This window comes from Eucyclogobius newberryi, unplaced genomic scaffold (genome assembly GCF_026437365.1).
Source record: "Eucyclogobius newberryi isolate DKJ021-1_F unplaced genomic scaffold, fEucNew1.0.hap1 SCAF_19, whole genome shotgun sequence".
NCBI lineage: Eukaryota > Metazoa > Chordata > Actinopteri > Gobiiformes > Gobiidae > Eucyclogobius > Eucyclogobius newberryi.
Window position 1 is genome coordinate 30,950,124 of NW_027315823.1, and position 19,194 is coordinate 30,969,317.

Sequence of the window (19,194 nt, forward strand, 5' to 3'; positions counted from 1 at the left end):
ATGGAGGGTATAGAGCTGGTCCAGTGTTCCACGACCGGGACGAAAACCACTCTGCTCCTCCTGAATCCGAGGTTCGACTATCGGTCGGATTCTCCTCTCCAGTACCTTGGAATAGACCTTACCCGGGAGGCTGAGGAGTGTGATCCCTCTGTAGTTGGAACACACCCTCCGGTCCCCCTTCTTGAACAGAGGGACCACCACCCCTGTCTGCCAGTCCAGAGGCACGGTCCCCGAACGCCACGCGATGTTGCAGAGACGTGTCAACCAAGACAGTCCTACAACATCCAGATACTTTAGGTACTCAGGGCGGATCTCATCCACCCCCGGAGCCCTGCCACCGAGGAGTTTGCGAACAACCTCAGTGACTTCAGCTTGGGTGATGGATGAGCCAGCCTCCGAGTCCCCGGTCTCTACTTCCTCTTCGGAAGACGTGACTGAGGGATTAAGGAGATCCTCAAAGTATTCCTTCCACCGTCCGACGACATCCCCAGTCGAGGTCAGCAGGCCTCCACCCGCACCGTAAACGGTGTTGGTGAGACACTGCTTCCCCCTCCTGAGGCGCCGGACGGTTTGCCAGAATTTCTTTGGTGCCGACCGATAGTCCTCCTCCATGGCCTCCCCGAACTCCTCCCAGGCCCGGGTTTTTGCCTCTGCGACAGCACGAGCCGCGGCTCGCTTGGCCTGCCGATACCCGTACTCATCATACAGTCACTAAATTGTAGAAAAATACCATACATATTCAGCTATTGCCATTTATCAATGAACAGGATTCACGGACATAGGAACTTGTCCTGGCGGTTCGGTGCAACACAAACATCAAACACTGAACAATAAATACAAAAACAAAGGACAATAAATAACAACCGGGTATTAGAAATGGGTAAGTAGAGTTAAAAATAGACATGATATGTACATAAAATAAAATATGTAGTGCAATAAAAGTGGACAGTGCAGTGAGTGCAAGGTGCTTAGGAAGTGTTCATGAGTCCAACAGCAGAGGGAAAGAAACTGTTCTTGTGATGGGAGGTTCTGGTCCGGATGGACCGTAGCCTCCTGCCTGAGGGGAATGGCCTCCTGCCTGAGGGGAGTGGCCTCCTGCCTGAGGGGAGTGGCCTCCTGCCTGAGGGGAGTGGCCTCCTGCCTGAGGGGCGTGGCCTCCTGCCTGAGGGGAGTGGCTCAAATAGTCCGTGTCCAGGGTGAGAAGGGTCGGCTGTGTTCGGACCTGCTCGTCCTAGAGCCCTGCAGACGTACAGGTCCTGCAGAGCTGGAAGTTTGCGGCCGATCACCTTCTCAGCAGAGTGCTCAATGCGCTGTAGTCTCTGTTTGTCCCTGGCTGTGGCTCCAGCGTACCACACGGTGATGGAGGAGGTGAGGATGGAGTCACCTCCTCCATGATGGCCGTGTAGAACTGCACCATTATCTCAAGTTTAGAAGTTAGAAGTACACTTGGATGCTTAAATAGTGTAGCTGCAAGAAGGGGCGTGAAGGGGGTGTGGTCCTGCTCCCGAACTTAAGATAACAAACACATACAGTCGGCCTGTTAAATAAACCAAACGGGCCAAAAAACACAGAAGAACACGGGGAATTGCACATTTACACTACATTTACTTACAAATTATGTGTATTTTAAGCACAACTAATTAAAGTCGAATCACAACTGAGTCTTAACAAACGTTGTTGACTTGATGTTATCCCCAAAAAGTGAACGGATTGTTCTGTAGACGCAGATATTTCTACAAATTCGGACGGCTTTATTCTTCTTCACGTCTCCGTGTCTGTATTTATTAAACAGCAGGTGCTAGAACATCTCTTCTACATCAAAATGAATGGATTTCCCTCAAACGCAGACGACAACATAATAACTTCTTTTGCCTCAGAATGAATGATCAGACAAATGGTGCCAATTGTCAAAGCAATCATAGGTGTGTTTTCATTTGTCAGACCCTTTATGGCACGACATCGGAGGATGCCTGGTGGCGTGAGTGCGTTCAGTACGTCCAGAGCAGCATGGTGAACGCAGTGGGAGCCTTGTACGTGAGGGAGACCTTTGCAGGAGAAAGCAAAAGGATGGTGAGGTCCAAAAGTCCAGTGGAGTATACGGACCGTCATGCAATTTCGATTTCACCGTACAGTTATTATGATTGTTTTTAGGTCAGTGATCTTATTGTCAAAATCCAACAAGCTTATGTGGAGATGCTGGAGGAGCTGAGCTGGATGGACACGCTATCGAAAGAGAAGGCGCGAGAAAAGGTGAAGTTGTACAATTACATGGTGAAACTACTAATATTGTTTGGTACAGACAGGAACTATTGAAAAGGATTAGGAATGAGAAAGTCAAAAAAAAGTTAAAGTTTCCAGATCGGGATGGAATTGTGGATTTAAGGGTGCGCGACAGTGACAAAATGTCTCAATATCAATAGTCAGACGTCAAATTGTGTCTTTAAACGTATTAATTGAGGTTAAATTATCAGGCAAATGCGACATGCACCACAAAAGTCCAGAAATATCACTTTGTACCTTATTTGAAAGTTTACAACATAAGATTTTTATGTTTTACTAGCTCTTTTTGCTGCTTTTTTATTGTTGCATATCTTCAAAACAGCATTCAAATTCTTTGGACTACCTCTAAGTGAAATTGTGAATACATATGGCAGAAAGCTGAAATGAAGACAATGTTAATAAGGATGCATTCAAACTACCTCAACACATCCATTTTGGAACTAAAATGAGAGTAAACTCATGACAACACCTGGACTAGAACAAGCTTAAGTCTGTATTAGGACTAAACTCGGCTCAAACCTGGTACATTTTGGTGAGAGAGAAGAGAATGGAGAGGACAGCAAGCAATTTGTTGATCATTTCTCAAGAATGTTTTGTCTCTATTAATTATTCATCTGCTTATTCATCTGACACTTCAATATTTTCCAGGCAATGTCAATAAAGGAACACATTGGATATCCCGACCATATCCTACAAGAAGAGAACCAGAAACTTGATCAAGAATACTCCCATGTAAATGCCAAATATCCCGCTTCAGTGTACTTTAGTTTTTTACAGCACAGATTAAACGCATTAATGACACAACGTAAATGTGATTTCAGTTCAACTTCAGCATGGAGCATTATTTCGAAAACATCCTGGAAAACCTTCGCTCAGAGGCCCACAAGAGTCTGAAGAAACTCCGGGAGCCGGTGGACCCTGATCTGTAAGACTCAGACCTGTAGTTAGGGGCAACATGGAGGATTTGTCCTTGGGATAGATTTGATGTGGAGTTCCCCAGTTTAACGTGACAAGCCAAATATGAGCTCGCTTGTTCTTACTTTAATGCGTAGTGTCTGTTTAGGTGGATCATTGGTGCTGCTGAGGTCAATGCCTTTTACTCTCCAAACAGAAATCAGATTGGTAAGTGTCTGAATCATACTTGTTTTGATCTTGTCATACCCTCAATAATTCTGCTTAGGTGAACCGGGACGGCAGGGTGAAAACCATTTAAGAACAAAATTACATTACAAGGTGTTTTTCTAAAGGTTTTGTACCCTTCCCTATCTACCATTTCCACAAACATGCTTAATTGGACCAGATTAAGATTTCAATCCATAATCTATGTATTTAGTAGCGTTGTTAAAAGTATTGGAACCCAGATACATATTTAGTATTGAAACTAGATGACACAAAAAGGACAAAGTTGGACTTTCTGAATTGTTTTATAATAATGTTAATATTACATACTATTCATTTCAGAGTCGTTTTATGTTGTTTTTTCCATTGTGGGATTGAAATTGGGCCTTTATCGGAGTATCAAAATCCCATTTGAAATTTTACAATTGACCCTTATATTTATTCCAGCTGGGCAATTCATCTTTTTTTTTTTTAATTTAAAGACACAATGGACGATTTTTCGGCGATTTGAGAACGCAGGTGGAAGTGCGCATGCCACTCCCCCGTGCGGACTGATACAACACACACGTGCGTTTGTTTATTAGCGGATCGCATCGCATCTCTCGTCTCCCGTAGATTTCCGTCCACTTCTGCGTCAGCTCGAACTGTCTTTCTCCGTCTTCATTTTGCCCCGTACACTGAGGGAACTATATTACGATAGATCCATGCGCTTAGGCACGCGAAAACGTGGGGATGAGCCACACGCGGCTGCAGGTGAGCGGTAGGTGTGTTTTATGATTGATACGTGGCAGGACAAATGATTTATCCACGCCACGAGGAAATATGATAAAAAATTTGCTGAAAAAAATCGTCCATACCACCTTTCAGTTGAGGTTCAGTTTTGGAGTTTTTAATCGAGAGATCCACGGCCAGTCCTGTCAGTAAAAGCAGGTGGTTTTGAGTCTTTTCAGAATAAATTGTACTATTATTTGTGTCAAATGGCAATAATCTGCTTCGTTTTCATTTATGATATCGATTTTTTTTTTTTTTTAAAGAAAAATACAATTTAATGTTTATATATATTGGCCGCAGTAAATAGTTTTGTTTTGCTGTTTCACATAGAAAGAGGCCAATCCACTCATCTCCCTTCTGTGCTAATAATACTAAGTTGTGTTTCTAAATGCTAAGTATGACTTATCCGTGCAAAATCAGTTCCTTTGGTGTTACAAGAGTGAAAGAAAAAATGTGATCCAATATAAATTGAATTGAGGCTGTTATTTTCCATGAGTGTTTGATCATCATCTAGACAAGTTTGGCCTAAAATCACCACAAAACAAACTCCTGACACACACAACAGACAGGGTTCTACTCATGTCTATTGTGGTCTGAATTGTGCTTTTGTTTTCATATGTACAGTCTCACTTGGACAATGACTTTTGCAGGCATTTCAAAGTCATAAATAGGTATTTCACTTTGGTTCTGCTGTTGTTAAGGTGTAACAAATGTACGTGTTCGTTTGAAGTGTTTCCAGCTGGGATCCTGCAGCCGCCTTTCTTCAGTAAACGCCAACACCAGGCCCTGAACTTCGGCGGGATTGGAATGGTCATCGGGCACGAGATCACGCACGGGTTTGACGACAACGGTGAGACATGCAATACTGACTTAACCATGTGCAATACTGTCATATTCATGTGCAATTACTGTCGTACTCACAAGCAATTAAGGCCATATTCATGTGCATACAACTGATGTAAATAAGAGTGTTTTGTTTACTTACCATTAGTATTAGTATTATTTAGTCTTATGCTAGCTATTGTTACTTTACTTTATTTTATTGTATTATTATTATTATTTTTATTATTATTATTTTTTTATCTTTAACTTTTTATTTTATTTATTTATTTCCTCCATTCCCTATTAAGATATGAGAGGAGTTTTGTTAATAAGGTTTTTTTTTGTTTTGTTTATAAGAGTTCTATTAAGAGTGTGTTTCTGTTATCTGTCCTTTTCCTCTGTATCTACTGCGTTGTAACACCGAAATGTCCCCCTGTGTGGACAATAAAGGATTATCTTATCTTATTTAACGCTGAACAATCTATGTAACATTTTGGAATACGTTTGACTTTTTGGACTTATTTTTAGGTCGTGTTTATGCGATTTCTTCACTTTTGTGTGACAGTAGTAGCTTGATTCTAAATTGTTTTATAGAACTCTTGAACGATTTTGCACATTGCTTGGATTACGTTTACATTGACTTCTACATGTTTTCTGTAAGTGTGATGAACACAGCTTTTCGTTCCTTGCAGGGCGTAATTTTGACAAGGACGGAAACATGTTTAACTGGTGGAGTAACTACTCAGCGGAGCATTTCAAGGATCAGTCCCAGTGCATGGTGCAGCAGTACGGCAACTTCATCTGGAAACTGGCAGGCGGACAGAATGTAAGTTATGTACTGGTGGTTTTATGAGTTGTGGCGATTGAACATTTAGAGGTACAAAAGAAAAGGACAGTATGTTGTTAATAGACCTTTTTTTTTTATATTTGCTCGAAGAAGAAAACCAATAAAAAATATGCATGAATCACTCTAAATACAACTTGGAGAAGGTTAAATGAGAAGGGAAACCAACTTAATACGTTGAAAGCTCATAAAAGTTGATTTTGCATAATAGTGTAGGTCTCCTATAAAGGAAATGTGTTATGAAAAATGTACTTATTCATTTAAGATTAATATTTCAGTTTACAATTAAGGGTGCACGGTGGCAAAGGCGGATAGCGCTCTTGCCTCCCAAGAAGGAGATCATGGGTTCGATTCCCGGACTAGACCAACATCACATTATCTCTCTGGGTGGAGTCTGCATGTTCTCCCCGTGTTACCGTGGGTTCTCTGCGGGTTCTCCGGCTTCCTCCCACCGTCCAAAGACATGCATGTGTTAGGTAAAATTGGTGACTCTAAATTGGCCCTAGTGAATGAATGTGAGCGTGAACTGTCTGTAATGTCTATGTCTCTGTGTTGACCCTGCGACAAGTTGGCCACTGTCCAGGGTGTACCCCGCCTAAGGCCCGAAGTCACTGGGATAGGCTCCAGTCACCCGCGACCCCGAAAGGGACCAAGCGGTAGAAAATGGATGGATGGAGTTTACAATTAACAAAATGTCAAATTATGTTGTACTTATAATTCAATACTACAATAAGTACATGTCCTTTACATTTTGATAGCTTTGAAAAGTTTGTCCAGAATTCATTTTGAATTCAAGATGAAAAAATCTCATCATAATGATCTGTTCTATTAAGATCTGGTACAAGATTTAGTATTGCGGTCTATACCACAGCTTTTTCTTCCCGTATTTATTCCCAAAAATACTATTGTACTTTTTAGCTTTGATAAGATTAAGCAGAACTGGACTCACAGGAAGTGACGGGCCCGAGACATTTAGCAAAAAATTATTAAACTTGATCCCACAACAACAAAGCAAACTGTTATTGCTGTTTAAAGAAGCTAAACTTTACTCAGAATGTTGTTTATTTCAAAATATTTACTTTGACATTTCCTCAACTGAAACTTCTTCAAGGATTTATATATTTTTTCTCCTCTAAAACTTAATGTCATCATTGTCTTTATTTTTGTCCCTAGAATTAGATTTTTTTTGTAGTCAGAATTCCAGCTTATGTTCTCTTTGCATTTAGATTTAACTTCAAATGCTTGTTATAAAAAATCAATTTGCATAAATAGTTTTAATGTTCATCCTTTTTGTGTGGGTCGTTTTAGGTTAGTGGCATCAGCACTTTAGGAGAAAACATAGCCGATAACGGAGGTGTGCGGCAGGCGTATAAGGTTTGACATTTCCCTCAAACTTCATTATAAAACCGTTTTATTGGCACAGCAGATTGTGTAATTAGCAGTATCTTTTTTCATTGCTTGTTACAGGCCTATCTGAAGTGGGTCGAGACGGAGGGGGAGGAACCTCGGCTGCCTGGGTTAGACATGGACCACAAGCAGCTTTTTTTTCTCAATTTTGCTCAAGTACGTGGCCATTTTACTCTGGAAAATACTGAAATTAGACCTGTGCAAAACATTGCATTCAAAGTATCTCTAATTAAAAGAACAATTGCCAATACTCAACTCTAATAGAGTTTTTGAGTTGTCGTGAGACGATGGTTAAATCATTCCCCCAAAAAACACCATCAAAAAGTACAAAAAGTACAAATACAGTAGATATTCTGTGGCCTTAAGGACATCAGTCTGGTGAGCCTCCTTTTGTTCTAAGTGTAGAATCTTATCCCCACCTGGAATCCAATGTGATGCCTTCAATACCCGACACCTTTAGGTGGAGTCATTCGAGTGGAGTGAGCTTCTATGTTGTGTCTCGCCATAGCATCATTTAAATTTATGGAGTGAATGGCATATCGATGCTCAGTTACTCTGTCTCTGATCCTCCTTTTAGTGAGACCCAGTCAAAAACACCAACAGGGGGCTGACAGGGGGCACACTATGGGCGCAGGGGGTGGAATTCTGAACAAGAGGCCTGATTATGCCAAAATATGAGGTGGTGTAACGCAAACTGAGGGCGTGGTCTGGTGTATTCTGTGAGTGGCCAGAATAAACTTGAAAACTTGTGCACTGGAGTCGTGTTACTGTTCACATATGGACAAGATAGTCATAATAAAACTACCGTCATGGCCATAGATAACACAAATTATAAATGATGGAATAATGAATACAATCAAATTTTATGTGTTTTTTTCTCCACTCACGCCAACATTGCAGCGTCGTCACACACTCAGCTCTTTAAGCTCTTTGCTGGACACCTCCTCCTCCTGCACGGCCTGGACCAGACTGGACCGTACGGACTTTCATGTGCTCAGCTCAGAGAGGAACATCTATTTGTGAAACACATTCACATCACATTCAACCGACAAAAAATCTGGGGCTTTCATGAATTGACAACACACACTGACATCACACTGACATCACACTGACAACACACTGACATCACACTGACATCACACTGACATCACACTGACATCACACTGACAACACACTGACATCACACTGACATCACACTGACATCACACTGACATCACACTGACAACACACTGACATCACACTGACATCACACTGACAACACACTCACATCACACTGACATCACACTGACATCACACTGACAACACACTGACATCACACTGATATCACACTGACATCACACTGACAACACACTCACATCACACTGACATCACACTGACATCACACTGACAACACACTGACATCACACTGACATCACACTGACAACACACTGACATCACACTGACAACACACTGACATCACACTGACATCACACTGACATCACACTGACATCACACTGACAACACACTGACATCACACTGACATCACACTGACAACACACTCACATCACACTGACATCACACTGACATCACACTGACAACACACTGACATCACACTGATATCACACTGACATCACACTGACATCACACTGACATCACACACCGACATCACGCTGACAAGACACTGACATCACACTGACATCACACACCGACATCACACTGACATCACACACTGACATCACACTGACATCACACTGACATCACACTGACATCACACTCACATCACACTGACGTCACACTGACATCACACTGACATCACACACCGACATCACACTGACATCACACTGACATCACACACTGACATCACACTGACATCACACACTGACATCACACTGACATCACACTGACATCACACTGACATCACACACTGACATCACACTGACATCACACTGACATCACACTGACATCACACACTGACATCACACTGACATCACACTGACATCACACTGAACTCACACTGACATCACACTGACATCACACTGACATCACACTGACAACACACTGACATCACACTGATAACACACTGACATCACACTGACATCACACTGACATCACACTGACATCACACTGACATCACACTGACATCACACACATCACACTGACATCACACTGACATCACACACTGACATCACACTGACATCACACACTGACATCACACTGACATCACACTGACAACACACTCACATCACACTGACGTCACACTGACATCACACTGACATTACACTGACATCACCCTGACATCACACTGACAACACACTGACATCACACTGACATCACACTGACATCACACACTGACATCACACTGACATCACACACTGACATCACACTGACATCACACACTGACATCACACTGACATCACACTGACAACACACTCACATCACACTGACATCACACTGACGTCACACTGACATCACACTGACATTACACTGACATCACCCTGACATCACACACATCACACTGACATTACACTGACATCACACTGACAACACACTGACATCACACTGACATCACACTGACATCACACACTGACATCACACTGACATCACACACTGACATCACACTGACATCACACACTGACATCACACTGACATCACACTGACAACACACTCACATCACACTGACATCACACTGACGTCACACTGACATCACACTGACATTACACTGACATCACCCTGACATCACACACATCACACTGACATTACACTGACATCACACTGACAACAAACTCACATCACACTGACATCACACACAGCGCTGCCCGCCTCCTCACCCACACCCGGTCCCGTGATCACATCACTCCCGTTCTCCGCTCTCTCCACTGGCTCCCCATCAAGCAGCGCATAAACTTTAAAATACTCCTCCTCACCTTCAAAGCTCTTCACCACCTTGCCCCCCCCTACCTGTCTGACCTCCTCATCCCCCACCGCCCCACCCGAGCTCTCCGATCCTCCTCCTCTCTCACCCTGACTGCACCAACATCCCGACTCAAAACTTTTGGCGACAGAGCATTCTCCCGAACAGCACCCCGACTCTGGAACTCCCTCCCCCAACCTGTCCGCCACTCTCCCTCACTCACAACATTCAAATCCCGCCTAAAAACATACCTCTTCACCCAAGCCTATGACCTCCCCTACCCCTAGCCTCCTCTACCCCATTGCCTACACTTCTACCCCCTGTTACATCCCCATCTTTTTCTCTCTACTTCTTCTGTCTTGTTCATTTTATCTGTATATTAATGTGTTCTGTACGTGTTGTCCCCCCTGTCTGTAAATACCCCCCCCCTTTTTTATTATGTTCAGCGTCTTTGGGTCACTGAAAAGCGCTATATAAATAAAAGTTATTATTATTATTATTATTATCACACTGACATCACACACATCACACTGACATTACACTGACATCACACTGACATCACACTGACATCACACTGACAACACACTGACATCACACTGACATCACACTGACATCACACACATCACACTGACATCACACTGACATCACACTGACAACAAACTCACATCACACTGACATCACCCTGACATCACACACATCACACTGACATTACACTGACATCACACTGACATCACACTGACATCACACTGACAACACACTGACATCACACTGACATCACACTGACATCACACACATCACACTGACATCACACTGACATCACACTGACATCACACTGACAACAAACTCACATCACACTGACATCACACTGACATCACACACATCACACTGACATTACACTGACATCACACTGACATCACACACATCACACTGACATCACACTGACATCACACTGACAATACACTGACATCACATTGACATCACACTGACATCACACACATCACACTGACATCACACTGACATCACACACCGACATCACACTGACAACACACTGACATCACACTGACATCACACTAACATCACACACCGACATCACACTGACATCACACTGACAACACACTGACATCACACTGATAACACACTGACAACACACTGACATCACACTGACATCACACTGACATCACACTGACATCACACTGACATCACACACATCACACACATCACACTGACATCACACTGACATCACACTGACATCACACACATCACACTGATATCACACACTGACATCACACTGACAACACACTGACATCACACTGACAACACACTGACACTGACATCACACTGACATCAAACTGACATCACACTGACATCACACTGACATCACACTGACATCACACTGAACTCACACTTACATCACACACTGACATCACACTGACATCACACTGACATCACACTGACATCACACACTGACATCACACTGACATCACACTGACATCACACTGACATCACACTGACATCACACTGAAATAACACTGACATCACACTGACATAACACTGACATCACACTGACAACACACACATCACACTGACATTACACTGACATCACACTGACATCACACACATCACACTGACATTACACTGACATCACACTGACATCACACTGACATCACACACATCACACTGACATTACACTGACATCACACTGACAACACACCGACATCACACTGACAACACACTGACATCACACTGACATCACACTGACATTACACTGACATCACACACTGACATCACACTGACATCACACTGATGTCACACTGACATCACACACTGACATCACACTGACATCACACTGACATCACACTGACATCACACTGACGTCACACTGACATCACACTGACGTCACACTGACATCACACTGACATCACACTGACATCACACTGACATCACACACTTACATCACACTGACATCACACTGACATCACACTGACATCACACTGACATCACACTGACATCACACTAACATCACACTGACATCACACTGACGTCACACTGACATCACACTGACATCACACTGACGTCACACTGACATCAAACTGACATCACACTGACAACACACTGACATCACACTGACAACACACTGACGTCACACTGACATCACACTGACATCACACTGACATCACACACGGACATCACACTGACATCACACTGACATCACACTGACATCACACTGACATCACACTGACATCACACTGACATCACACTGAACTCACACTTACATCACACACTGACATCACACTGACATCACACTGACATCACACTGACATCACACACTGACATCACACTGACATCACACTGACATCACACTGACATCACACTGACATCACACTGACAACAAACTCACATCACACTGACATCACACTGACATCACACACATCACACTGACATTACACTGACATCACACTGACATCACACACATCACACTGACATCACACTGACATCACACTGACATCACACTGACAATACACTGACATCACATTGACATCACACTGACATCACACACATCACACTGACATCACACTGACATCACACACCGACATCACACTGACAACACACTGACATCACACTGACATCACACTAACATCACACACCGACATCACACTGACATCACACTGACAACACACTGACATCACACTGATAACACACTGACAACACACTGACATCACACTGACATCACACTGACATCACACTGACATCACACTGACATCACACACATCACACACATCACACTGACATCACACTGACATCACACTGACATCACACACATCACACTGATATCACACACTGACATCACACTGACAACACACTGACATCACACTGACAACACACTGACACTGACATCACACTGACATCAAACTGACATCACACTGACATCACACTGACATCACACTGACATCACACTGAACTCACACTTACATCACACACTGACATCACACTGACATCACACTGACATCACACTGACATCACACACTGACATCACACTGACATCACACTGACATCACACTGACATCACACTGACATCACACTGAAATAACACTGACATCACACTGACATAACACTGACATCACACTGACAACACACACATCACACTGACATTACACTGACATCACACTGACATCACACACATCACACTGACATTACACTGACATCACACTGACATCACACTGACATCACACACATCACACTGACATTACACTGACATCACACTGACAACACACCGACATCACACTGACAACACACTGACATCACACTGACATCACACTGACATTACACTGACATCACACACTGACATCACACTGACATCACACTGATGTCACACTGACATCACACACTGACATCACACTGACATCACACTGACATCACACTGACATCACACTGACGTCACACTGACATCACACTGACGTCACACTGACATCACACTGACATCACACTGACATCACACTGACATCACACACTTACATCACACTGACATCACACTGACATCACACTGACATCACACTGACATCACACTGACATCACACTAACATCACACTGACATCACACTGACGTCACACTGACATCACACTGACATCACACTGACGTCACACTGACATCACACTGACATCACACTGACAACACACTGACATCACACTGACAACACACTGACGTCACACTGACATCACACTGACATCACACTGACATCACACACGGACATCACACTGACATCACACTGACATCACACTGACATCACACTGACATCACACTGACATCACACTGACATCACACTGAACTCACACTTACATCACACACTGACATCACACTGACATCACACTGACATCACACTGACATCACACACTGACATCACACTGACATCACACTGACATCACACTGACATCACACTGAACTCACACTGACATCACACTGAACTCACACTGACATCACACTGACATCACACACAGATCACACACACATCACACTGACATCACACTGACATAACACTGACATCACACTGACATCACACACTTACATCACACTGACATCACACTGACAACACACACATCACACTGACATTACACTGACATCACACTGACATCACACTGACATCACACACTGACATCACACTGACATTACACTGACATCACACTGACATCACACTGACATCACACTGACATCACACTGAAATAACACTGACATCACACTGACATAACACTGACATCACACTGACAACACACACATCACACTGACATCACACTGACATCACACTGACATCACACACATCACACTGACATTACACTGACATCACACTGACATCACACTGACATCACACACATCACACTGACATCACACTGACAACACACACATCACACTGACATTACACTGACATCACACTGACATCACACACATCACACTGACATTACACTGACATTACACTGACATCACACTGACAACACACCGACATCACACTGACAACACACTGACATCACACTGACATCACACTGACATTACACTGACATCACACACTGACATCACACTGACATCACACTGACATCACACTGACAACACACACATCACACTGACATTACACTGACATCACACTGACATCACACACATCACACTGACATTACACTGACATCACACTGACATCACACTGACATCACACACATCACACTGACATTACACTGACATCACACTGACAACACACCGACATCACACTGACAACACACTGACATCACACTGACATCACACTGACATTACACTGACATCACACACTGACATCACACTGATGTCACACTGACATCACACACTGACATCACACTGACATCACACTGACATCACACTGACATCACACTGACGTCACACTGACATCACACTGACGTCACACTGACATCACACTGACATCACACTGACATCACACTGACATCACACACTTACATCACACTGACATCACACTGACATCACACTGACATCACACTGACATCACACTGACATCACACTGACATCACACTTACATCACACTGACATCACACTGAACTCACACTTACATCACACACTGACATCACACTGACATCACACTGACATCACACTGACATCACACACTGACATCACACTGACATCACACTGACATCACACTGACATCACACTGAACTCACACTGACATCACACTGAACTCACACTGACATCACACTGACATCACACACAGATCACACACACATCACACTGACATCACACTGACATAACACTGACATCACACTGACATCACACACTTACATCACACTGACATCACACTGACAACACACACATCACACTGACATTACACTGACATCACACACATCACACTGACATTACACTGACATCACACTGACATCACACTGACGTCACACTGACATCACACTGACGTCACACTGACATCACACTGACATCACACTGACATCACACTGACGTCACACTGACATCACACTGACGTCACACTAACGTCACACTGACATCACACTGACGTCACACTGACGTCACACTGACGTCACACCGACGTCACACTGACATCACACTGACATCACACTGACAACACACTGACATCACACTGACAACACACTGACGTCACACTGACGTCACACTGACGTCACACTGACATCACACTGAAATCACACTGACATCACACTGACATCACACTGACATCACACACGGACATCACACTGACATCACACTGACATCACACTGACATCACACTGACATCACACTGACATCACACTGACATCACACTGAAATCACACTGACGTCACACTGACGTCACACTGACGTCACACTGACGTCACACTGACATCACACTGACATCACACTGACATCACACTGACATCACACACGGACATCACACTGACATCACACTGACATCACACTGACATCACACTGACATCACACTGACATCACACTGACAACACACTGACGTCACACTGACGTCACACTGACATCACACTGAAATCACACTGACATCACACTGACATCACACTGACATCACACACGGACATCACACTGACATCACACTGACAACACACTGACGTCACACTGACGTCACACTGACGTCACACTGACGTCACACTGACATCACACTGACATCACACTGACATCACACTGACATCACACACGGACATCACACTGACATCACACTGACAACACACTGACGTCACACTGACGTCACACTGACATCACACTGAAATCACACTGACATCACACTGACATCACACTGACATCACACTGACAACACACTGACATCACACTGACATCACACTGACATAACACTGACATCACACTGACATCACACTGAAATCACACTGACATCACACTGACATCACACTGACAACACACTGACGTCACACTGACGTCACACTGACAACACACTGACGTCACACTGACATCACACTGACAACACACTGACGTCACACTGACATCACACTGAAATCACACTGACATCACACTGACATCACACTGACAACACACTGACGTCACACTGACGTCACACTGACAACACACTGACGTCACACTGACATCACAGTCACACTGACATCACACTGACGTCACACTGACGTCACACTGACGTCACACTGAAATCACACTGACATCACACTGACATCACACTGACATCACACTGAAATCACACTGACGTCACACTGACGTCACACTGACGTCACACTGACGTCACACTGACGTCACACTGACATCACACTGAAATCACACTGACGTCACACTGACGTCACACTGACGTCACACTGACGTCACACTGACGTCACACTGACATCACACTGACATCACACTGACGTCACACTGACATCACACTGACATCACACTGACATCACACTGACATCACACTGACATCACACTGACATCACACTGACTCAGGTTCGTTTCTCCTGTGGAGTTTAGTACCCATGTCATGTTACTTAAGTAAAAGTACAGATACAGGAACCAAAATGTTGTAAAGTAAAGTCAACGCGTCACATACAAAAAACTAAAATTATTGTTTATTGTTTATTGTTTGATAAGTTTGTGTTTAAAATGTTGCCTTTAGAGTAAAGAGTAAACATATTTAATTCAGATTTTGATCACTAAAGAGCAATATGTGGTCAACTTGACACAGGATTTGTCAGTTTAAAGCCTTGATAGTCGCTGTTACCTTCACAAACTTAATAATGTAAAGTTAATAAACCACAAGCAGCAGCAGGAGGAAAGAAGTCATTGTGATACACTGACTGTCGTTAAGGAGCTTTGACTGAACTTGTCCAAAGCAGGAATCTAACCTGAAGTTCTTTTGTAAAACGACTTTCATACGGATGAGACCACCTGAAAACCGTGCCAAGACCGCTTCACCGAATTAAGCCGTTGTCATTACATCACGACATCCTGTCAAACGTGGACTGACAGGACGGTGGACGTTCAGAAGACGGAAGGACGGAGTCTGTGACGGGGAAAGGAGGATCGCTGGTGCCAAAGTAAAGAGCCTTTCGCTGCCACAGAATGTGAAAGAAAGAAACTAAATTACGCTGATTAGATTTACACGGTTCAAAATTTTATAGGAACATTACCAAGAAGCCCATTTGCTGTTGCGGCGCTCTCTGGTTTTACAAGGGCCAGTAGAGCTAAATTTATGTCCCGCTGTAAACGTTCAATAAATTAAATGGAACTCAGATGTCTAATTATTCCAATAGGCAAAATACAAATTGCCTGCCAAGCCAACCATCCTTTGCTTTCATCATCTTAATCGTAACTGTATGGAAACTGATTATAGACCCAAAGCCTAAGGTTGTATTCACGGATTTGTTTGCTATTTTGCTTATACCTGTTTTATTTAAGAAGGCATTTTGAAACCAGTTCCCAGTTTGAACGTTACACTTAGTTGACTTCTTCTTTTGCAGGTCTGGTGTGGAGCGTATCGACCGGAGTATGCAAGTCAGTCCATCAAAACAGACTCCCACAGTCCTTTAGAATACAGGTAAATGCCTTTAGCTTTACTGCACAAATGTGATCACTGATGACCTCTCGATCATCACAAGTGACATAAATGACACAATATAAGTTGCAGTTAAGTGTATGGCTTCTCCTTCGGGACAGTGACATCTTATGATCTTATCTTAACAAGTCATTTTGGTGGATTTCAACTTCAACTACAACAAAGTGGTTTGAACGAGAAGCTGTGCGTTTTAACCTGTTTAACACACAACATGAGTGGTGGAAAAAATAACAAAATGGTTGCGTTATTGAGTCAAAAAACAAATTTGACAAGTTTGCTAACTAGTGTAGGGTTGACAGAAAATAATAATACCGAGATAATAATCGAAACTACATTATTTTAATTTGAACAAGTATAAAAAGTGTATAAATATCTAGTAAAATCTAGTGCATTAAAGAAACTAAAATATTGTGTTTTATAATTTCATCAAAATCCGTGTGGAATGTCAGGCCTTTTCCTCAGTATCACGGTCGTGTTTGAAATGTTCTGATATATATACATAATAGATATATATACATAATATCCTTGACTTTAGCATAGCCATAACAACATCCTTCATAATACATTGGAGAGGAGCCACTTCACCTTTCCCTGCCTCGGCCTCAGCTGCTTCTTTGTCTTATGAAAACACTCACTTTATTACAGAACTCCCTCCAGAGCAGACTGTTGTTGTTGTGCCAATTCATTAAAGCAATCAGGACCGTCCTCGCCGTCCCTCCTCCTCCTCACAACATCTCTCAGGCCACGTTGTCCTCTCAGTCTGTTTTCGTTTTACCCCTCAGGGTCCTCGGATCGCTCCAGAATTTCGAAGCATTTTCCGAAGCGTTCCAGTGTCCGCGAGGAAGCCGGATGAACCCGGAGCAGAAGTGTAGAGTCTGGTAGAGGTTTTGAAGATAAGTTGTTTTTGGGTGAATTTCTCAAATGTAAAAACTTACGTTGAAAGGCTTCTGGAGTTGATGGAGGTGTCAAGCCGGTTTGAAAGTGCAGTGCTGTGCTCAAGGGTTTCCGGAAGGAGACGTCACAAGTGGAATG

The 19,194-nt window shown here is 43.2% G+C and overlaps 1 protein-coding gene across 1 annotated transcript in view; it reads left to right on the forward strand.

Annotated features, from left to right (window-relative positions):
* The window catches only part of mmel1 (membrane metallo-endopeptidase-like 1), a 44,585-nt gene extending 25,391 nt beyond the window's left edge, over nucleotides 1–19,194 (forward strand). Inside the window, exons 14-24 of the mRNA XM_072452629.1 lie at nucleotides 1,942–2,070; nucleotides 2,152–2,250; nucleotides 2,929–3,012; nucleotides 3,102–3,205; nucleotides 3,344–3,402; nucleotides 4,901–5,020; nucleotides 5,685–5,818; nucleotides 7,145–7,210; nucleotides 7,304–7,399; nucleotides 18,068–18,144; nucleotides 18,945–19,194. Coding sequence (XP_072308730.1) covers nucleotides 1,942–2,070; nucleotides 2,152–2,250; nucleotides 2,929–3,012; nucleotides 3,102–3,205; nucleotides 3,344–3,402; nucleotides 4,901–5,020; nucleotides 5,685–5,818; nucleotides 7,145–7,210; nucleotides 7,304–7,399; nucleotides 18,068–18,144; nucleotides 18,945–19,044 — 1,068 coding nt within the window. The 3' untranslated portion in view covers nucleotides 19,045–19,194. The remainder of the gene's footprint in view (nucleotides 1–1,941; nucleotides 2,071–2,151; nucleotides 2,251–2,928; nucleotides 3,013–3,101; nucleotides 3,206–3,343; nucleotides 3,403–4,900; nucleotides 5,021–5,684; nucleotides 5,819–7,144; nucleotides 7,211–7,303; nucleotides 7,400–18,067; nucleotides 18,145–18,944) is intronic.